At 36.0% G+C, this 24,102-nt stretch overlaps 1 protein-coding gene across 6 annotated transcripts in view; it reads right to left on the bottom strand.

The window, feature by feature from the left end:
- The window catches only part of LOC124357276 (thyrotroph embryonic factor), a 299,371-nt gene that overhangs the window by 60,938 nt on the left and 214,331 nt on the right, over positions 1-24,102 (bottom strand). Inside the window, exon 1 of one of the 6 annotated variants that reach the window (XM_046808906.1) lies at positions 11,877-12,158. The exons of 2 other annotated variants lie outside the window; for them this stretch is intronic. In XM_046808906.1, coding sequence (XP_046664862.1) covers positions 11,877-12,051 — 175 coding nt within the window. In that variant the 5' untranslated portion in view covers positions 12,052-12,158. Of the gene's footprint in view, positions 1-11,876; positions 12,159-24,102 lie in introns of those variants that run through there. 3 more of the 6 variants (XM_046808932.1, XM_046808916.1, XM_046808940.1) reach the window with 3 other exon arrangements.

Below are 24,102 nucleotides of genomic sequence, written 5' to 3'. Positions count from 1 at the left end.
ACATACAGAACCATCATTACAGTACATCGTTAACAACAGTTGTACTGCTAGAAGGAGATCTAGACTTTCATCTCGCCCAGTGGACAGAGACAAACAATAGCCATGCAGCTAGGTCCGGCACGGCTGTGGTCTGTGATTACCGCCCGGACCTGGCCCACGTGGATGTGGGGGTGAAACTGAGACCTTGGCCTGCAGAGCCCTAGAATGCCCAGTGCTTTCTCCAGTATACTCTCATAACGGCAGACGTGTATTCTTTCTAAGTGTACCAAGGATGACTTCAAGGTGACTGCTTTCTCCTCCCGCCGACCCGACCCCACTCTTATCAAATCAATCTCCGCCAGCTTCTCCGCCGGTCTCGGATCTGTCTGGGAAATATCTTCTCGGATCGAACTACTCGCGTGGGGCATGGGGAACTACTCATTCCGGTCGTCCTGTTCAACTCATTAATCGCCGGGTATGGAAATTAATGAACGTTTCCGAAGCGGTCTAAATACAGAACGATGGGAGCAACAAAGATGGAAGGTTTTTAACGAAACAATCCACCAGTCATGGCGGCGACTGGGAAAACATGGGATGAACTTTACAAGGTCACAAGTTGAGCTAAACCGCGAAGAGACAAGCGCTGCCGTCCTTGAGCTTCCTCTAATTGGTTCTTCATATGTTAATTGTCTCCATTACTGTCCCCGGAAATCCGCGACCGGTGGCACAGCTGAGCATTATATACAGACTCAGCAGCTCGCCTGGCGGTTCACTGAATAGATTAATGAGAAATGCTTTCTCGCCTTTCACAACCTTAGAAGGCCAGTTGGCACCAATAACTTAAACTTTTTTAAACTTTATTTAAACTTTGATAAGATGATTCGGTACTTCGGTATTATCAGGAGGCCATTATTTTTGGAAGAATCTTTCTTACCGGAGACCTAAAAACAACACTTTTAGAAAGAGCAGACTTTAATTTACTACTGTAAAATTACACGTCATTACGACAATCGGTTCTTATTTTTTTGCCTCTTAAAAGGAAGCGATTTCGGCGAGAAGAGAAGGAGAACACTCTGTCCCTATTTACTCTTTGTTATTACGGGAAATAAGTACTGTAGGTGTAAATTAGGTTACCATAAATATTTTACTAGCAGTACCAAAGTTAAAGATAACCTTTAAGAGCGCTCACGTGACCTAAGATTGAGTTAGGGTAATATTTCGAGGGTTTTTTTCTCCTTTTGGCAGACGAGCAAGGTGGAAGGTGACACTGAAGCTCGCACTGATAGCCAGGGGTATTTCCAATCTGTACTTTTTCGATCTCAGATCTCGTCCCAGATCGTCCATTTTTCCGACGTCAGATCACGTTGGACATTTCTAGAGATAGTACCTAAATCCAAGCTCAGATCACGAAGACGCTCGTTAACTTTTATATTTTTTAATACGCACGAATGCATCTACCGGGTCTTTTTCGTTTAAGGGCCAGCACCTTACAAACATACTATACCTGACTGACAGTGCATTTAATTGTTTTTTTGTTTTTTTTGTGTTATTAGTTCTTAGGGCAGTAGTCCAGGTACTACTTCTAGTATAAACTCGTCTTATCTTATCAGTGATAAACGCGCGCCGCTTATCTTTTTCCATTTTCTCGTGAGTGAGTTATACTTAGTTTTTCTTGTTCAATAAAGCGTGGTGAGTTGATCTGGGCTTGGACTTTGCAAGCTCGAGTTAATTTTGTTTCTAAAAGAGCAAGCAGCGCAAAGCGCTGCGCAGCGGGCAAGCATTGCTTGATCTGAGTTTTGAATAGTCAAGCTAGGGTCTTTTATGCCGGCCCTTAAACGAAAAAGACCCCATCTACCTACTTATGTGGCATAATAAATAGCAGTACAGGTAGGTAGGGACAGAGTGGGTTCTTCCCGCCGATATCGCTTCTTTTTGGGAGGCAGGAAACAAGAACCGATCGTCATAACGGTCCTCGGTGAGAAAAGTTCTTCCTAAGATAGTGGACTTTGGACCATACCAAAGTACCAATGATCCATAAATAACTGTAGCAACTTCGCTGTGGGTGACACTGTGGTAGCAAATCACTCTTTATTGAAAACAAATAAAGAACTGAAGTATAAACCCTACAGCTGCAATAAACCCGCTGCCAAGACATTATCTATCGATATCGCCACAGAGTGGTATTTAACCTGTAAAGTCAGTGGAGAGATAAGCTCCACGAGTCGCCACGCGCTGCGCCACCGTCGCTGATAACACGGTGAACTGTGGCGTCATCAGACTGTTATCGATGCTGTGTTTGTAGTACATACCCTCAGCATTGAGTACTTGTAATGCTCCTGCAGCCATGAATCGCGTAGTATCATCTCATTGGTTTGTCAGTACTATGGGTACTCTATTGATAGCACGAGGTATTGTTATACAAACTCGGTATTAACTGACCCGTTGTATTTTATTGTATTATCAACGTAAATATTATTACAAGGAGCTGATCCATCGATATACACGTTTAAGTACTTAACACGTTTAAGTCGATTTTTTACGATTTTAATCAAGTCCTCGACAATTGTATAAGGATGTGTGTTTAAGGAATTCTCGTTTTTTCATACGGATGGTTTTTTTCACGAGCTTTTGAGTAAGTTTATTACTCGTCCTCCTCCGTAGACTAATGGTTATAGTCTCGGCTCTCTAACTGAGAGATCACGGGTTCAAATCCCGGGGAGGGCCAATCATGTATTAAACAAGATAAACCAGTGAACATCGAAGCCTACATAGCTGTAGCTGAGGCTTAAAAAAAAGAGAGAGAAAAAAAAGTTTATTACTCGTCTTACCAAGTAATCATAAACTAGGTGATTTTTTTCCCGAAAACCCCTCTATGTGAATGCGTGGAGTTGTAACGTCAACTAAAGGACGTAGGCTATGTAATATTTGTATATAACCACGCAATCAATTTATTTATTGTTTAGTAAATTTTTTTTCGGAAAATCGCACCAGTGTAGTGTCTTCAATTTAAAATATCTGAAAACTGTATTACCTTCAAGTATATGACATTAACACTTTTACATAAATGTTTCTGGGTTTACATAATATTAAAAAAATATAAATAATCTGAGTTTATAAATATATTTGCTTATTTCTAAAGACTTCTGAAACAGTTGCAATCCTGAAAATATCTCGTTTTTAAGGTCAATGTTCGTACTCTGCTAGAACATAAATCCTGAATCAGATAAACCGTTTTTATGCCTCTAAACTCTACACCATAAATAAATGCTCCATTGATGTTGGACCTTACTGAATACTTGGAAAACTTTCTTACTAGTTCTAGCTCAATTTTATAAATTAATAAAGTGTTCTGACAAGCTAAAAGCTTATCTTATCTCTGTTCTCGGTAGATAACAGAAACAACAATCTGAACTCAATGTCAAGTGGTTCGTGTTTGTTTCTTGTGTTTGCTTTTGTGTCGTCTTGAAACATCATCGTTGGAGAGCATCAAAATCTGTAGGTTAATAGGTTTGGTACTCTGGCACGAATGAGGATTTCGTTATTACGTCAATATAAATGTGTACCAGAAATGGTAAAAATAAGATGAAGTTTCCTGCTTAAGTAAAGAACATTAATCGTAAGAAGTAAAATATTAAAATGATGAACTACGAGTATCGTTCTTCTCCAAAAGTATAGTTTCATTACACAAAACTGCACTTATGTTTTTGTCAGATGACCAGTTTATAAAATCAGTGAATTAGAGAGCAAAACATTTTTTTCAAATCTCTCACCCTAACGCACCGTTATTCTAATTCTGAAACGCAGTATCAACAATCAGTTGTTTTCTGTGGAGTATAATAAAAAGCTGTTTTCTGGATTCCATATCATAAAAAAGAACGTGAACGGGTTCTAAACATTGATGTGTTGCTATATCAAAACAAAGCGTAAAACTACCTGTCTTGCGTAGCTCATTACGGCAAACAGCTGATCAACTCTAGCCAATTCTAGCCAGAGTTAAAAATAAGTTAAAATAAATATAATTGATGGTCTCGTTGGGTATTGCTCAAAAAACTCTTTCCATGAATAAAAACGTTTCACTAATAAAAGGTTCTTTAAAAGAATGTTTTCTGGTGCAACCCTGAACTGCTGCAGTTACTGTAGGTTATACATATTTTCGGGCCTAAATACTCAACTGACATTTGGAATTTACTTGATTGGTATTGCAGAACTAATAGATTTGATTTATGACGGGTAGGATAGTTATAATACTGTAACTGAAAAAATCTATATTTATTAGAGTATACACTGATACAAAGTAAATAAAGAGATATGATAAAATTAATAGCTTCTTGCAGACAAAAACTTCCCAGTAGCTCTCCCTTTCCCTTAAACCACAAATGCATCACATTGATGTCAGAGATGCAGTTTCCCAAACGATAAGCCTATATAACGAAATATATAGAAATCAGTTACAAGAAACCAACTTAAGGGAGTCAATATTAAAAATGTTAGATAGATGTTACAAAGAATTAAACATAATAAATCGTATAGTAATTAAATTAATTGATTTACGTTTTGGTTACGAAGATGTTGATACTAACTTATTAAAAGACATTTTACTTTAAAAATCCTAATATACGTTGTAATTTCATCTGTAATAAAATATATTACTCCTCTGGAAAGTGTTATCTTGATAGAAGTTTTTTCATATGCCTTGTACGCGAATGACCCCGCTTGCACGGAAAAGGGTCACTTCCGCATTTGTAACACAAATATCTATTACTCGACCACTTTTTACCCCGTTGTACTAGCGTTCAGGCTGATACACGATACGATAAACAAAAATGACGATATCGTCAATAGAAAAGCGATAAAAACTCGTGATTGCAAAAACGGTGCGTGATCTTATAAGAGGAGACCGACCTTCGAGATAACATTACCGAGGGAAAACACAACGCGCCTTTTTGTGGTATCAGAACACTGTCCGCATCGGCTAGATAGCGTTACTTTCCATTACTTCTATTACTTGGCCTTTGATTTAGGTTGGCAAATTGATAAAATCTGAAACGAAAGTATGATGTAACATAAAACAAGAGCTTTAATAGACTTGGTAGTAAAATGAAGCCATAAACGCCTGTTATTACTCATTCTGATAACTGTATTAGTGAGCTTGTATACGAGGTTTCAGGTGGCTTGTACACGTTATCTTTCAGTTGGTACTGGCAAAAGATAAATATAAATAGCTTATTAAGAGTTCAGGGGATCAATTTGTCTAAAATATATACTACTTTTTTATTGTCTCTGCATGGTATAGGTTATTGTATTTTTATAATATCTTAAGATAATATTACGTACGGTATTTTTTTATACATGAATAGATGTCTTCAAATTGTAAACAAATCCAAAGGTGAAAGGAACTGATTAGAAAATAACTGTAAGTGTGCTTGAATTTATCAAAAAGAATTTTTAGCACAAATGTAAAAATAAAAGATCACCAAAACAGTATTTTGTCCAGTAAACGAATCTATTACGTAGCATAAAATAAATTGTTTTCTAGAAAGAGTGTTTATTATTAATTGATGTGCCTCAAGCCCTATAAAGGTAATAATAAAATTGTGGTTTATGAGTAATTGATTTCTACAACCAACAAACAAAATAATTGCATATTTTTAGTAAAAAGTACTTAGTAAAAATACTTAGTAGTTTTTAGTAAAAATAAAAAAATCCACAAAACTATATAAACTTATTACGAATATAATTATGGTTGTTAAATGCTGAGGTGAACCCAACGCCTTGTCTGATAACAATCACAATAGTCATAATAAACGAAATAAAATAAATATGCATAATAACTATAAAACATTATACATAAATCTGATATACTACCTTTCAAATACAAATTTAAACTATTATAACACTAGGTAACTCAATTGGTTTATGTATTAATTTTATCAATTTATCTTTATGTTCGTACAACTTATACACAATATAAATATAAAAAAAAAAAATGGAAAAGCTGCCTTTAAAGTACAAAGTATTTCCAAAAACTAACAACAGGTAAAAAGAAGAAAGTCATAAAAAAGGTACTGATTACAAATTATTTTAAGTTTAATTAAAAAATATTTTAAGGTACCCGTGACACTTTTTAGGCACATAGTAAGAAATAAATGACGAAGTTGTATTGCTTTCGAAAGTAAGTTTAGTATCAAGTTCATCCCATAAGTTGGTGATACAACTGTGGAGGGTCATGAAGGCTTGCTACAAGAAAGCAAATCCAGTATTCATGACTTACCGCAGAAGTTTTGATGGAACCGCAAACACAAACATGCCAAAAGTCCCCACTCCTGTGCTGTCCAAGGTCATCCAGATACAATAATGGCTGATAATTATGCGCACAGCACAGCCTGTGTGTGACACGGCTAGTCTGCCGTGCCAAACAATCTTGAGGGTAACTTATAATCAGCTGCGGAACCCTGTCTGATTGCAAATATCCATATACGAGTCTTTTCTGGATAACTAACTCAATGCAATAAAAATGATCCGTTTCTGTCCGTAGGATTACGGTTTATTTATAGCCGTTCGAGTGAAGGATATCGTGCTGATTAAATGCGACTACAGTCTCCCCGGTTTCTTCCGGAAGTCGGAGAAAACATATCCTTATTGTTGATAAGGATATGTCTTATCGTCTGTATGCGGAACCGGGTCTAAATACATTATGCAGTTTTTTAGTCTTATACAATTTAATTCAATCAGTACAAATCATTCGATTTTTTGGCCCTTGTAGCAAAAAACCAAATAAAAGCTTGTAACGCGTGGATTTTTGTTGAAAATAACGTATGCTCTTGTAATTGTGCAAGTAATACGTAATAATAAGTTAAGAATATCATGGCTTACAATAATATATATACACCATAATGTGTAGTTAAGTTTAAGTTTATTTATTTAGCTTTGAAGGAAACAGGATTTTCCGGACATTTGCCATCATTTAGTACTACAAGAAATCAGTAACACTACGTTTCTGGCAAACGTCTCTTCTTCAGGCAAATAACTAACCTAACACATAATTACAAACTGGGTTAAAATAAACAAACCTACCAGAGCATTGTAACACGCCCAAGTCGGGAATCACAACCACCATGTTGTGCGTCAGCTTTACTAACTCTAAAACGTGTATTTATAAAAAACAAAACACAAATAATTATTAAAACTGAACTACAGAATACACGTTACAATGAGTCTGCCCTCACCGACCAACCACTACGACTGTCGTGTTAATGTTTTTTTGTATCACTGAACGATGGCAATTCCCGATTCCTTCACAATCCTTGCATCGTCAAAAACAAACTTCAAAGTGTTTAGCTTTCTTATTTTTGTGATGGCATATTGACTAGCGATAGACCAACAAAACGTTTATTAAATATACACTTAGTCTTTAACACTTGGTAACATCTTTATCTCACGAGAATCTATTCTGTTTGGGGTAACAGCTTAACGACGTTATACACATTTCTGTAAAAAGTCACTAATACTTTTTAGGAGCGATTTCAGATCTATACTCATGGTAATGATTTGAGGTAAAGTTTCAGGATTGTCTAGGAAGAAAACTTTTAGGAGGTAACGCTCTGATTTTCTGTTCTTAAAGTAAAGTATTAATTCATTCTCTTGACCTTCTCGCGACAACATTACAAAAATGTAAGGATATCCTTGGTAAGGACAAACACGTCGCTTAAGCTCAGGAGTAAAGCGCTTATACTAAATAACACATACACAATTCCCTATTAGGAGAGCTTATACAAATACAAATAAATGATCACTTTAGGCTTCTTAGAGTCAATATTTTAATACTCAGTTGCTGTACTTGATTTAAATTAATCGTATGCAACAAAACAGTGTCTTGTGGAGCGGCAACAGTAAATCTACACTTTCAAACAGTTAAACAATTGGGATTTCCTACTCAGTCATTACGTCTTATCAAAATGTGTACAGTTCTGCTTAACCTTTGTAAACTGATTGGTTTTTAAAACACCGCATACATTCTGGGATCAAACGAAACCAACGTTGCATTGTCATCTTTGGGATAAAGGTTGAGTTGAGTTACTGCACTGAAATGAATATCTTTAATGGTGACTGGTTGGCGGGCGCTAGAGGGGGTGTAAGGCTGACCGACAAAAAGTTATCATGTCTGTTCGAAGGGCAATGATCCGCTTATCACATGAACTTTGGCAGTGAGGCCACACTTATCTACCGCACTGCGTCGTGCGGTGGTCTCCGTGGGTACAACCCGGAGTTCCTTATCAGACCAGAGAGTATTTATGTGCGGCTACCAGACTCCTAATTTAGAATTACAGGGCAATTTAGGAAATCACAGACAAGAAAACATCCATAAGTTACGTGGGGTTGCCCATCATTAAATTGAAAACCGTAATGGATTTGTGCTTCGCGTCAAGGAAAATATTTAGATTCAATCGGTAATGGCTGCGCACGAGTATTTATCGATAGGCTATCGATTTTGCAAATATAATATTGTATGGTCTTGAAGCCATAACATGCTTACTGAATGATTACCTTTTTACCCATAAAAATCTAATTGAATTTGTCTCAAAAGGTTCTTGGAACGTCAAACTTCAAAGGTGAAACAGGAGACTTTGAGTGCTCACTTACGTATTGATTGCATACCTAAGACAAAACTGTACATACAGACTCAAACAGCTGTAATTAATTGGTTCTGTTGGTTTTGCTTTCATTATCAGGGTTTCAGAAAACGTAAAAACATCAAAGATCTACTATCTTATGAGTTAAAGAGTCAGTTATGGAATTAATGAAAATTTTAAGTTTTGAATCAAATAAAACAGGCAATATGTATTTTGGTGACATTAATGTTCGTTCATGTTAAATTTTAATACTGCACATGAGGAGAATACGCTTAACATTAACAACAAAGTTCAGAGGAACATAGACGAAAAGAGAACAGGTTTACTGATGGGTTAGTTACTCCCTTTTTGTTGATGTTGATGTTGCAGACCCGTCAAGGGTGAAGTGGTTGTCAGCAACATCACTACAATAAACCAACACCGTGGGATTTTCAAAAAGAAACATCACCGCTCTATGGCAAGCGCACGTAACTCGATAAGACGAGACAAAAACATGGACTTCATCGAAAATGAACATGAAATTGTCGAGCTAAACTGAGGTTGGAATGAATGCTTACTTTTTATTTCAAGTTATAGGCGAAATTCGAACGTCACGTATGTTTATGTGAAATAAGTGATTTTACTTTAACTTCAGCCTTTAAATAGAGAACTCCCTTTGTGACAAACAAGCCCTTGGAAGAAGAAAGGTGTCTTAGACAAAAATTTCTTATTTGCTATGCATGGTATATTTAAAGAAACATTTAAGAGACAAAGAGCTTTCTAAATAAAACAATCGAACAACCGATTATTTCAATTAGAATTCCTTCATTGTCAAATACAATAGCAATAACTTTGAAACTCTTAAGTCCAAGTTTTGTAAAAATGTATAATTTTCTAAATATTATATTTTTACTAAATCGATTTTTATCGCAGTGGTCATGTGCGCAGATTGAGAAAGTTTCTACACACAAATTAGTCCATGAAACTATATAGGGTGATTCAGGGCAATTAAGATGAAGATATCAGGAGATCATAATCAGATTAGAGAACTCTAGATGGTCTTGTCTTGTAGTGAACCCAAGCAGCATAATTATGTGAACGAGGAGTATGACAACGAAATAAATAAACTAAAAACTGCCTTTAGACTTAGTACATTAATTTTTTGTAGTATTTGTTTAATTAGGAAAATTTTAATTGGAGATATTAATTGATCAGATTTATGAAGATGATTAATTCAATTGTTATTATAAGTGCATTGATCTATTAAGTATTGACAAAAATCTTTATAACATGAAACCCTAATTGTTATACAGTTGTCACTAAGCCATTGGTTAGTAATTTTAATAAGGAAAAATAACTTCAGAAAAAAATAGTGTTCTTTAATAAGGCAGTAGTAAAATAAATTTATTTATTTGAATATAAATATATTCACATTAAAATGAAAAAAATTGCTGCTTTTACATTCCAACAAATAATTCCATAAGTTATAGCCTAATTATTGGCATGAGTATCTTCAAGAAAATTAAGTCATTTAACATTTATTTATCGCGTCCAGTTGTTACCAAGTGGATCTTGGCAGCTAAGTAACGCTTAAGAACTTGGCAATATAGCAAATATGAATTATAATACGTTAACTGTGAAGCATCATTTGAAGGACAACACCGCAGTAGGGTTCCCCGTCATAAGTTTACTCCGTGAACATTCCAAACTAGTAGCTTCGAGGTTAAAGGTTCTCTGTGTTGACTGATGAGAGGGAAAACATTTCTTATCTGAACCAAGATAGACTGCTAATCTCAAGAGATGGCGTCTACACGAGCTTTATAAACAAACATTTGAAACACTGAAATGAACACAATTCGCCACATTCAGAATATATTTACCATTTTTGTTGTCATCTACCAGTACATACTGATTTAAAAACATTATTTTCAAAAGAGCACAGCTTAGTATTATTATACGACTTTCATGTAGTACACAAATTGACAAATCTGAAATACCATTGAGGTTATCAAAAGTTGATAGTTAAAGAGTTTTAATGTACAGAGTTTAATTAATCCTACATTCAGTAGCAAAAAGTTTTATCTTCAGTATCCGAGAACAACAATACAAATTTAAAATGATCCACAAATGACTTCTGATGATACAATGTACTCTGTTACATCTGTGTGTTTGTTTACGTCGTCAATTTGTCTTTAGAATCAACAAGGAATCTCCATTACCTGTAGTACGGTCTGTTAACCCTTTTATGCCCACCAACTCAAGCAGGCACAGAATCTCTGTATATTAATGTTTACACCGTCACTTCATCTCTACACACATGAATGACACCTGATTATCTGTGGTACACGCTATATGACAACCAACAATAACATAATTTAACAATAATATCCTCAAGCAGCTATAAAATATCTGGTCTCTGTGTCCAATGGTCTCCAGAGAGTTAATTAATACAATAATAAGTTAGTTTAAGACTTTAGGTTTGGATTACAGAACGCAGGATGTAATTATAACTACTATAGAACTTTTTATCAATACTGTCCAGCACGGTCTCTACTGACCCCTACTCCCTTTCCGGCTTAGTAAGATCATGTTACGTGCTTGAGGAATGGGACTAATAAGAAAACGTAGTTCTAGCTCTCGTTAAAAAGTAAAATAAATCCACAGTATGATAACATATTATATTGAACTTACGTTAATTTTGTTAGTTGTGAATTGCTTGGAAAAAGTATTGATCAAACATAAGAAGTTCTAGAAGGTGTTGGATAGTTGTTTTTAATATAAAATGCAATATAAAATATAATATAAAATGTATTGTTTACAATGCGGTTTGCGTACATATATAAAATAGTCATTTTGTAATCCGAATCTATCGTATTAGAATATATGTATCTATAAGACTTCAATATCTTTGTTGAATATGAAATTGTTATAAATGGTCACTTTGTCACCTACAATTACAAAGAAATTCCAAAATAAGAAAAAAACCGTTATCATTCAGCCGTTGATAAGAATTAATGCACGGCGTTTTATCTATCTCACGAACCAGGAAGTGAAAATTATAGGTTATTGGCGATGGTTTTAATTACAGTTTTGCGCAAAAATATATTTCCACAAACCAACTAACACGTGTTTACCTTATCACTCGGAGAAGGTCGGTCTTTATTGCCTTCGGCATTGAAACAGCCAGTGTGGAGGTAAACATTGATAACGCGCAAGTGAGGGCGGGAATTTTAAAAGTCCTCAAGGTGACGACCGACGTCCTAACGGTGGTTTTGCTGACGGACTCACCATTGATAAACATCTGGTGCTGCCGCCACAACTGTTGGTATTGACTCCATCTAGAGGACGTGTCCGGGGCCAGGGGATGAAGCTGGTGGAACTGGTGGTGCAGTTGGTGTGGGGGTTGCTGTGCGGGGGCAGCGTGGTTGTGGTAGTCCATCACTATACACTTAGCCTCATACATCGCGTTCTCAGCAGAACTACAACGAATCGTGCAATTCTCCGATATGTCCCACTATCATGCCACTGGCACCTCGCGCAGAGCGCTCAGCTCACTGACACACTCGAGACTCCGAGCCCCCCTCCCTTCCCCGCCACTCTCTCCCCACCACCTCGACACAATCACTCTCACTTTCCCTTTCTTTCATGACCCGATAAAAGGATTAATTTACTGAGTACTGCGCTGCGGTGTTTCCTGGTGCGGTCGCCGGCCGACATGCCTCTTTGACGCGTTCCTTCCTCGCCCGCACCCCCGGGCTCCACGAGCGCCCCCTATCGTGCCCACGACCCGCCGCGCCTAGAAGATAAGTTTTGGAGGTTTCACATCAGTGGAGTGTGACGACGGGGTGAAAGGTCGGTTAAGAAAAGTTCCACATACATCATTGTTTTTGGGAAGTTTTTAGAAATTTGAAGGTCCGAAGGCTTTGAAGGTCCGAAAATATTTTACCAAGGTCCTTGAAAATTATGAATGGAACAGGGACTCCACACAGCTAAAAGAGTCCAAACACAGTTAATTGATCATGTATAAAATTATGATGGCCTTAGGTGAATAAGGGAGAGAAAAGGCCATCATCATAATACGATATACAGGATGAAGTATTGACCAACTTATAAATACACATAGTCGGTGTGTTGATATTGAACATGTCCTGTGTTATTGATGATACGCTGCTAAGAGAGAAGAGTGAAATATTCAGGATAAATGAATTCGAACATCTTTTAAAAGACTCGGTTGGAGAAATAACGCCTTGAGGAAGATATGTATGAAAATCTATCTGCTGCAATTTTCGGTACGGAAGCAGTTAGCAAGGAAGGAAAATTTCGACATACCTTCACCGAACATGATAACCAACCTCAAGTTCCAAAGTTCCTAGATAGCGCAACTTGTGGATGCCCAATAAATCTCGGCTAATTTCATTGGCCATTGGTATTCCAGTTCGTCCCAATATAGCGGCCGTTCAAACTCAATACACCCACAGAGAAGAATTAGTTTTGTATAAATATAGTTAGATCCTTAATTACTAAAATAAACCTTTATCTTCTATCGAATTACTTCTTCCGATGGGCCGGAAGGACAATTCAATTCAGTTTGTAAAAATTAATCTTTACTAATTTTTAAATCAGTATATGAAAATAGGTTGTAATTAGGTGTTAAGGTAATGGACATAAACGGTCGTGAACTCCATTAAACGTAGAACATTGGAACGTTAGATGAAAACATCAGCAGTGGTCACCATAAGAATTACACAAACACAGCTGCACCTCCACACTACGCCACTGCCACTGCCAGAGAAACGCCAGGGAATGCACCTCACCTGTGTTGGACACTCCGAACACAGCTAGTCTATTGACAGTCCAAATAAGCTAAACACGGCAATATGTACATTACACGGAATTTCGCAGAGTCTCGGAGAGAGCGGTGGTAAATTAGCTTTTTAGGCGCTTAAACTGGTGAAAGCCAGCTACGACGTCCGGCCTTGTCCAATTGTTTCTGGATTATTATTTTCATAATTAACAAAACTGTCCGGTTATTGAAAACGAGAGAGGATACACCACGGTTGCATTATTATCTAGTGTTCTTTAATAAACCAATTTAGTAAACCGGTACTTAATTTTAAATACATCTTTAGTAACCTTACTTGTGATTTTAAAAATCACGTTGTAAGATCTTGGTATTAAATTTAAAATATATACGGTGATTTTACCGAAAGAAAATAAATGAAAAGCTGATGGATTTATAGTGATTACCGCATAATTAATGGAATAAAATGTGAGTATAAAATAAATCAAAGATTACACGAAACAGAATAAATCGACGGCTTTATCACGCATCGTCGTATTAGAAAATATTCTTTTAAGGTTTTGTCTATATTTTAATGACGACTTCATTCGAAACGAATCAAGTGTTTCCAGTTTCTCGCTAATTACTGAAGTCGTGGTACAAAACACAGTATCACATTTTCAAAGCACACTTCAGTTTAAACAAACTATTGACGTTGAATTAAATAGTTTTAAAACCTAAACAGCGGCAATTGTAACTATATTCTGACTACTCACTAACAAGGTCAGAGTATGTCACAGAACGAGTAGCGAAACAGGTCTCGCTGACATTGTAGGCGAAATTGCAAGTCTACGTCACACGTAAAATTGTCATCATCATCATCATATTCAGTTTGTTTAAAATGTTATTTATACTGCGATGTTCTCGTTGCCATTATGGTTATCCATAAGACCAATACAGAAAATTCACTAGCGTTCAGCCAAATCCAACAGATTGGCAAGTGCCATCATCGAATTCCATTGTGCATGTATAGACATGAAGCTTCATGCCAAATTTGCAGTCCCCAGTGTAGTTCTTTCTCGAGATATTGTAGGTCAGCGATGAAGACAAAAGCGACGTTTCTCCAGCCCTTCGAGTGAAAGGTTTTGCTAAAGCGCACACAATTTACAGTGATATAATTAATACAATTATTAATATAATAAATAATATAATATTTACACGCTCATTTTACGATCGTAGAATAGACTAACAGATTAGAAATGTAGAACTCGAAAAGTGTTTGATATACCGTAAGTAAAAAATAATAAAACTTTCAATACTTTTTTAGATTTTGTTTCTACAATGTAAATTTCGAATTAAAGGAATCCATCATCAACCTGAACCTACAAGTACCTGATGGATTCCTTGAATTCAAAATGTACATTGTAGAAATAAAATCTAAAAAATGTTAAAAGGTGTATTATTGTTTACTTAGATTAAAAGAGTCCAAATGATTGTAGGTGAAGTGTTGGGCTAGGATGAAATGAAAATCAGGAAGAAAGATACCTGACTTTCCCAATCTAAGAGTGCAAGACGCGTGGTTGATGAACGTCGACTTGTTAAGTGAGTAATTACAATATCTCATATGACTGCCCATCGTCCACAACGCGCTGGAAACCATGCGGTTCACATGTGGCAATGTTCATAAGTTTTACTTGACAACGACTAGTCCACAGTAAAACCGCTGATTGTATTAGTCATCCAATGCTATAAATTGAGGTACTGGAAAAGTGAGCGTTGAGACTGTCCTGTGTGGAGTGAGAGGTCAGGTAGTAAATATCTGAACGGTAACAATCAGTCACGTGGCGCAGCTCTACCGTCAGGCCTCAGAACTAACTGAACTAATTCTCCAGACCTCAGCACACGCCGTCAGTATGAATGATTTATCTCCTGTGTAAGTAATACAAAAAAAGGTAAAACTTCGGTAAAATGTAAGAACGTGGTAATGTCAATGTTTTTTTAGCCATTAACATAATTAACTTGAAGAAATAGTCATGAGGCAAAAACGTAAATTTTAGTTTTTTTGGTAACTTGTGTATTCATGCGGGAATATTGTTCTAATTCCTTAATATGTGTTACCAGTTTGTTTACAGAATTTCGCAAAATAGTATTTTCTTACATTTAATGAACGCAAAGGTGTAAATAATTTATTCTCTAACATTAAATTCAGTTATCAATCTTATCCTCTAAAAACAATCACCAAAACTCTTCATACTGTGTCTTGACAGAGTAAATTTCAAGTTAATCGACGTTTTGATATTTTTTATCATCAATTTGGAATTTGTTTTTGCGTTAATCAGCGATGTTAAAAAACCATTATTCATTATCAAAAATTACGCTATTTAATCAAAACGACTCACTATCATTAATTATTCATTCTGCAAAAAATTTAAACGCTACGAAAGTGTGTCAATCAATGAATTAGATATTGCCACTTTGAATTTATTACGACTAATCTTATAGTCGTACAAATCAGTATACCATGTTATTTAGGTCAAATACATTTTCAGCACAAACTTTGTTAATTGATTATGTATTTATAACCCATTATGTATTTGTTATTGCATCGTTAAAAAAGTATACTCTGGTTATTTGACTGTTCTTATAACTTGTTCTATACTTAATTCACTTATTGTTGTATGAATTTACTAATATTTATAAAATTAATAAATTTTTCGTTAGCATTATAATGCTGTTATTTAAATGCTATTGTGAATGCATGTGTATGAAGAAGGACACTGATTCTCTAATTGTGTTTATTAATGTAATCAATGCTTACATGTGATTAAGTAAACGCCTCGTTGTAAATAATTTTCTAAATAAATACATGGGATAGTATAGGGATAATTTTATAATGAAAAGCTAGTGTAATTCTAAACTCACAAAAGTGTGTAATTAATGAATAAGTTAGGATTTGATGTTATTGGTTATCGCTCACCAATGTAGCCTAGAGTAGTCTTTCCAGTAGTCTTTTCCGTATTTCACGATACGTTGCACGCAGAGTCAATGACAAAATTATGTGTGTAATATTTTTATAACACTTGGCTTTTTTAACCAGTGTTTAGCTTATTTGGACTGTCAATAGTGTATCTGTCCTCGGAATGTCCAACACAGGGTGAGGAACATTCCCAGGCGTTCTCTGGCAGTGGCAGTGGCGTAGTGTGGAGGTGCAGGTATCTCAGATAAACTCCAGAAGAATATGACATTTAGAAACCACCTATAATATTCTCTCCGTAATGTAGAATTTACACTTTAGGTAGTTTTATTTCTTAAAGTCTCAAAGGAGTAGCACAAAAAGTGAATATCTGTATGTTTTGTTTGTCAGATATAAAAAGAAAGTAGTAAAATAATAATTAATTATACAATTGAACCTCCTCTGGAACTACATTTCCCGGTATATAGTTCCAACCCCAGGCCATGAATAAACTCTGGCTTGATACCCCTATGGGAATATTAGTCAAGCCCTTAGACCTGACAACCCCCTAGGAGTGACGTCACACATGTGGGGGTATAACACCAAGTACATAGCCTGGAACATCTCCCGGCAATTATAGTTACGGTGTTATTCATAACGTGAAAAACACTCCCAGGGTTTTAAGATCTTACTCACGGGTATAGCTAAGCTTTGGCTTGATACCTCCTAAAGGAATATTAGTCCAGCCCTTGGACGTGACAACCCCCGAAGAGTGACGTCACACATGAGGGGGTATAACACCACGCCAAGTACGTTATACATAACCTGAAAACGCTCCCAAGGGGTTTATAGTTCTTAAACATGGGCATGGCTAAGCTTTGCTTGATACCCCCTTAAGGGAATATTAGTCCAGCCATTGTACGCGACAACCCCCGAAGAGTGACGTCACACATGAGGGGGTATAACACCACGCCAAGTACATTATACATAACCTGAAAACGCTCCCAAGGGGTTATAGTTCTTAAAAATGAGCATGGCTTGATACCCCCTTAAGGGAATATTAGTCCAGCCCTTGGACGTGACAACCCCCGAGGAGTGACGTCACAGCCTCCAGGTATTTACTTCCGGGGGGAGGGGAGTTGCAATGGTGGCGACTTATGAATGGCATACTGTGGTATAAACGTTGCATTTATGCCTTACTCATATTCCCTCATAAAGTCTTCCAGGACGGTAATAATAGGAATTTTAATTATTTTAAATTTTTTAAATAGTTAATTATTTTAAATTATAATAATTAATTATGATTCTGGGAAGAAGGACTACACAAGTACGCACTAGTAACGTACTACTAATAGCATATTTACATTGTGTTTTAAATCTATAAAAACATAACCTAATGAATATTATTTATGATAATGTACATTCTGAGCCAACTATTTTGTACACCTAAATAAATCGTATCAGTATTTAACAGTGTTTTAAGCATATTTTACAGAAATGATAAACTGCTTCTTAACATAGTGATACACCGTTGTAATCAGATTGGCTTAAAACAGGTTTTCAGGGACTTCAACGCGTGAGTCAACTGAAGGTTTGTTCGTGAAGTAAAAGATGTTTACTTTCAAATTATCTTTAGGGTCCGTCCTGTAGAGAATGAATTAGTATAGTACATACAAATAATTAATATGTAACATGTATTTGAAAAAAGCTGTTATTACTCGATTGGTTGTTATATTTGTAACCATCAATATAGTTACAAAATAGCTTACATTTTGATTTTATATCCATGCCGGTAGTTTATCGTTACCTTATGTTAGCTAATACACATTCATAAATTTAATATATATGAAATATGTAGATAAATATTGAATGCGAAGATATAAAATATTATATATTTTGAGGTAAAAATACAATGTTAACTCTTTATATAAGATATTGTAGTTATGGAATTGGCACGGTTTTAAAAATACAATTAAAATTCATTTTATATAAATTTTTAGATCAGGTACGAGTATATCCAGTAAATTGAATGTAGCCACAATTCTGTAATGAATGGAAATCTGATTAATTTAACGTGGATCAATGTTGCCGAGACTGTACTAGCACCATAATGTGCTGTACTTCCCTATTCTTACCCCAATTCCCATTCGTTCTGTCCATGCAGTTTGCCCTGTACAAAAGTAATTGCTGGCTGAAACAATGCAATGAAGAGTCGGTACTGCAACGCCAGGTAACCAGGAAGACAAATGTTCTGATGGCGCTAGGATGCGTGCGCTGTGCTGTGGCAGAAGCACCCAATTAGGTGAGTCTCACCAGAGCTGCATTCATTAATCGTTAGTGGGTGAGAAAATGTAGTTGCGCAACAGTCGGGAGGAAAGCCGCGAAGAATGGCCAGGCAGACTGGCCCGGGCCCGGGCTGAAATTCGGCAACGTCGGCGTTGGTCTATATATTTCACTCTCACTCTCTGCCACGTAACCGGCTAAAATAGAGAAAGTTGGGCTTCCTTGGTCGCCGAACATTTGGTCGACAAGTCGAGTAGAACCTACGGTCCGCGGTTCGAGCCTCGCCTTTCACTCGCCGAGGAGTCTACAGTGCGGCCGTAGTGGGATGACCGCCGGTACCTACAGGTCTGCGCCGAAAGATGGTCCAGGAAATGGTACAGGGAAGTATGCAACACCGCAGTGGTCAGTTACATCCTACATTTTTATTTCAGTCTATAAAAATAACCCTCAAGATTAATTTTATTAACTGGCTATTGGAAAATAAGAAAGGCCATAAAGCGGCCTATTCCAACTGACCAGACAATAAATAAAATAATAAACCTGTATAACGGAGTATAGACTGACCTGTCAGAACGTGACAAAAAAAATCACTGCCGAGACCAGACAAACTGACGGACTGCCCTTTGATATTTTGATCCCAAAATTAAGAAAGCTCTTCCTTCCTGGGAACAAGAAGTACCTATGAACCAAATATCAATTCTTATAATTGTTTTCTATCAAAAGTGATCACATATCCGGACCGACATACGGACAGTCAGACGTTCGGACTGCCTTTAACCCCAAGATCCCAAAATCAATAGGGTTCTTCCATGGCCCAAGAGGAACGTACGTACCATATTATAAATTTCTAGGACCTTTCTCTTAAGAGTTATCGCTAAAACAGACATTCGGATCCATTGAACTTTTTATCCCAAAATCAATAGAGTTCTTCAAGATGATCGATCCTACGCACCAAGTTTCAACTCTCTAGGACTTCTGTCAATAACTAAGTCACAGACGGACGAGCAACGGTTCGATTTTAAGAGTCCTGCCGGAAACTAACTAGGCAGTAATCGATCGATTGTGAAGAAGTAAAGTGTGGTAAAATTGATGAATTAACTTGTCTTTCTATTATTCTCAATATCAACTTACTACTCTACAGAACTAGCCCTTACGCTTAATAAAAGAAATGCCATAGCATACCATTTAAATTTAAATTTCAAATAAAATACAAAACCCGTACTTTGTTAGACTGAAGTGATTTTTCTTATAAATAGATAATCATAAGATGATTTAGTACGAATGTTTGTATATAATAGTTAATAATCTGTCCATGTAATTCTTATAAACAAAGGAAGTTCAATAAAACACAATTTATAATTGCAAATACATTTTTTAATGGCAAGATTGACTCACGTGTTAGTAAAAGAGTTTCATTGTTTAAAGCAAAAGCCGTAATTACTTCTACCTGTTATACAGAGAAGCATTTAAGAAAACAATTTTCCAGTTTAATTAAAGATGGTTTACTACATTTGCTTTGAATAGTAATAGGTGTTTAAAACTGAGCAGTAATGTACTGTAAATAGAAATATCAACAGGTAGACTTGCTCATGTACACCAGATAGCTACGGAAACTATTTCCTATACAAGCCTGTTTGAAACAAAATTGTTTTCTTTCCCAAATAATTTAAAAACTTAGACGTTGCACCAAACTAACTTTGAATAAATGGGATGTAATTATCAGTAAAATTCAACTATAGCCGCTTCTTAATTTTTCTAATGGAATACAGTAGCCAAAATAACACCGAATATATAAGTATTTAAACTAATTCAGGTAATCAGACGAGATTTTCATCTATAATGTACAATACGAATATGTCTACTGTTGTATGATGGTCTTTAGAGGAAATTAAAGGAGGGAGGGCTTAATTTCGAAAGAATTATTTTCCAATAATAAAATTTAAATTCGTACGGAAGTTGAGACTTTTTTTGAAGGCCGTATCTGATCTCAAAAAATATCTTTTTAGCGTGAAGCGTAAGAATTAACTAGGCAATTACTATTAAGAGAGTCCAGACCTAGTAACATAGACGGAATACAGAGATAAAGATTTCTTCTAATAATAATCACTAAATTAGAGATTCTGGGTCGACAAGTTAAATACTGTAGATTATTTTATCATGTACTACACAATTACCACCAGCGCTGCAGGTGTTGCGTGTGTTTGAAGAATTTAGGTTGGTGAATATTGCGGATACCAGCACTTTCCGATAAATTCATTTCCATCTTAACAATATTTCCCCTTATCGCTTATCACTAATTCAGTTAGAAAGAGAGTTTCAGTTGGTCGATATTTTGAATAAAAGCGCCTTCTATCAACTCCTCTCGCCCTTATTTTGATAGTAGCCTTATCGCTTATCGCCGATTGTTTTATCAAGATAATCAATTTTGATCAATATTGAGAGTACCAGCGTCTTACTATCAAAATTTTTCCTCCTTATTTCGATAATACATTCTGTTATCACTTGTCACTGATAGTGTTATCGAGAGAAAACGGATTTTGATCAATATTGTGGGTACAGCGCCTTACTATCAACTCTTGACGCCCTTATCAAGATAGTTTATTGCCTTATCGCTTATCTCCAATTATGTTATCAAGATAATCCATTTTCAGTAATACTGTGAGAACCAGCGCCTTACTATCAACTCTTCTCGCTTTTATTTTGATAGTATATTGCCTTATCACGATTGTTTTATCAAGATAATCAATTTTTATCAATATTGTGGGTACCAGTGCTTTACTATCAGCTCTTTTCGCCCCTATGTTGATAGTATGATAGTATATTGCCTTATCGCTTATCGCTTACCGCCGATTGTTTTACTAAGATAATTTGTATCAATATTGTTGAAACCAGCTCCTTACTATCAACTCTTCTCGCCCTTACTTTCATCGCATTCTTCCTTATCACCAATCATTTATATTATAAGCAATTAGCGATTGTAAGATATACCAGGATAATTGTGAATACACAACGTACGTACATAATATTGACACTGTTTTTATGATAAGTAAGTTAGGTATTAGTAAGACGCTGGGACGGTCTGCAGCTGACACTGCCGTGTACCGTGTACCTCACACCTGACCGGGCCGGGACAGCCCGAGGTCTGAGGAAGCAGACGCGAGAAGGATGGAAAGGAGTGAAGGGAAAGTGGAAGGCGGGGTAGACTCACGACACTCACTTTACCGGTAACTCGAGACTGTGAGACGGAGAGGACTGCTGCTGCTGCTCCGGCCTGACTTCATTCCATTCCCAACACCACGTCGCGACGACCCGACACCTCGCTTTTCGGGAATCTATCAGTAGCAGGTCTCGTCTCATTACCAAGCCGGTGTCAACCAGATATATAACATATCCTTCAGCGATCCGAGGCAAATTCCTTTCCGGTCTCTTTCGGTGGAAACCTTAATTTTATTTGGACTTCATACAAATATTAAAGTCATACAAGAAACGTAACTTTGTATACAAAAGTTAATGTTCCTATAGATTTGTGTTCTTTGAAGTTTATTTTTGACGATGGAAGGAGTGTGAAGGAAACAGGATTTTTCCGGACATTTGCCATCGTTCAGTAAAACAAAAAAAATCTGTAACACTACGTTTCGAGATCTGCAATCTGATCTCTTCTTCAGGTAAATAACTGTAGAGTAAAAAATCCTGTGTCCTTCACAGATTTGTGTTAATTGCAAGGCATAGTTCCGGTTCAGATTGTCATTCTAACTGTTTGGATTTCACGTAAATGATCACACTAAAAAACTGAACTTATAAGTAAAAAATCATTGAATCTACTCGCCTTCTTTTTTAGGCTCACATTATTTACATCATCAGTGTTTCGTTAAAGACTATGAAGGACAATTAATGACATCTTACTAAGCATGCCGGATATCTCGACTCTACCGATTCCAAGACAGCCCGTGTCACCTGACTTGGCAAGGAAAAACGAGATACGAAAACTCATGAATCACGCATGCATTAGTCATGCAGATTAATTATTAAACCTCGCATTGACATCTTGGCGATCGTGTGATTTGGACATGATAAAGAATGCAAAATGATTTGGCACAGATGGTTGACATTTGAATAAAATAATTAAAAGAAATTTATCCATGTTAGCAGAAACATAAAGTTTCCAAGTAAACAACATATTGTCAGTGACTTTTTAAACAACGCTAAGAATTACCGATGTAAAAAGTATAGAAAGATTCGTAGTGGATGGGTTGGTTCTACCTAAAAAATAGTTCAGTGAGTTTTAGAAATTATTAAATAATTACTAAGTACAAATTTTGTGGAAAATAAGTATATTCAGCATGATCTCCTCATACTTATTGTTTAGTAGCGTCAGTATTTTTTAGCCTGTAACTTTAATTCTCCATCCAATAAATAATCCAAGCTTTGTTACCTTATAGCAGCATTTGTGAAATAAATTAATCAAATGATAAGAGTACGTACTGTTGGAGGTGTCTTCTAACGGATATTTTAATTGCATTGTATCATAAAATTGATGTTATATTTTTCGTTTATTGTAGTGTAATGTTAAATTGTTAATTTTTGGATGACTCAATACAGACAGCGGTTTCTCAGAGGAGACGGGGAGTCCAATTCAACCCCCCTCCCACCAGGGTCGGAGAAAAATAATTAAAATCCCTTTATTTAAGACGTTTTTCATTATAACTCGTATCATATTATAGTTACAAGTGACATTAAAACTAAATTAGCTTAAAGTAATAACTAAATTAAAACTATTTAAACAAGTAATCAATTTAATAACTACTACAATTAATTGTGTCCAATTTGTTTTAATTTAAATGTAAAGGCTTTCAAATTTAAAAGTTCCAACACATTTAATGTCTTCAGGAAGATTATTATAAAAGTTAGGCCAAAAGTAGGAAAAAGCTTTTCCGGCTAGCTTCTAACCTAACTCTAGGAAAGTTCAGCCTTCCACGTTGACGGACGTATTGTTCAGCAGGAACTAAGTCTTCACTCATTTCCTGCAGCTCCTTTACAGACTAGACTTTGTGGACCATGCAGAACGTCATCTTGCAGAAGACTTCCATAGGAAGCAGGTGGGCATTCTCGCAAAAGTGAGATACGTAGTCAAAACGTGAGAGGCACTAAATTAATCTTACTGCAGTGTTAATTAAGACCCTCTGACAAGACTAATAATCTTACTAATAACGTTACTACTAAAACATTTACATTTTTATATATTTTTCGTTTGAAAGTTAAAATAAGTAAATATTGATCAACCTTCTGAGATAGGAAATCCCTATTCTGATCTACGCAACTTAGTGGCCAATCCCAGCTGGCGAGTTGCGATAATTAAATCTATGTATAGTTACTCATAATTTAGATAGATAAATTTAATTACTCGGTTACAGTTTCCTCAATTTATAAAATAAACACATTTATGAGCGTAAAGAAATTTGAAAATTGCAAATCCATTACGTATGATTAATAAAAATACC

Source organism: Homalodisca vitripennis, chromosome 1 (assembly GCF_021130785.1).
Source record: "Homalodisca vitripennis isolate AUS2020 chromosome 1, UT_GWSS_2.1, whole genome shotgun sequence".
Lineage (NCBI taxonomy): Eukaryota > Metazoa > Arthropoda > Insecta > Hemiptera > Cicadellidae > Homalodisca > Homalodisca vitripennis.
Note: the sequence above shows the minus strand (reverse complement) of the source record. Positions and strands in the feature narration are given on the sequence as shown.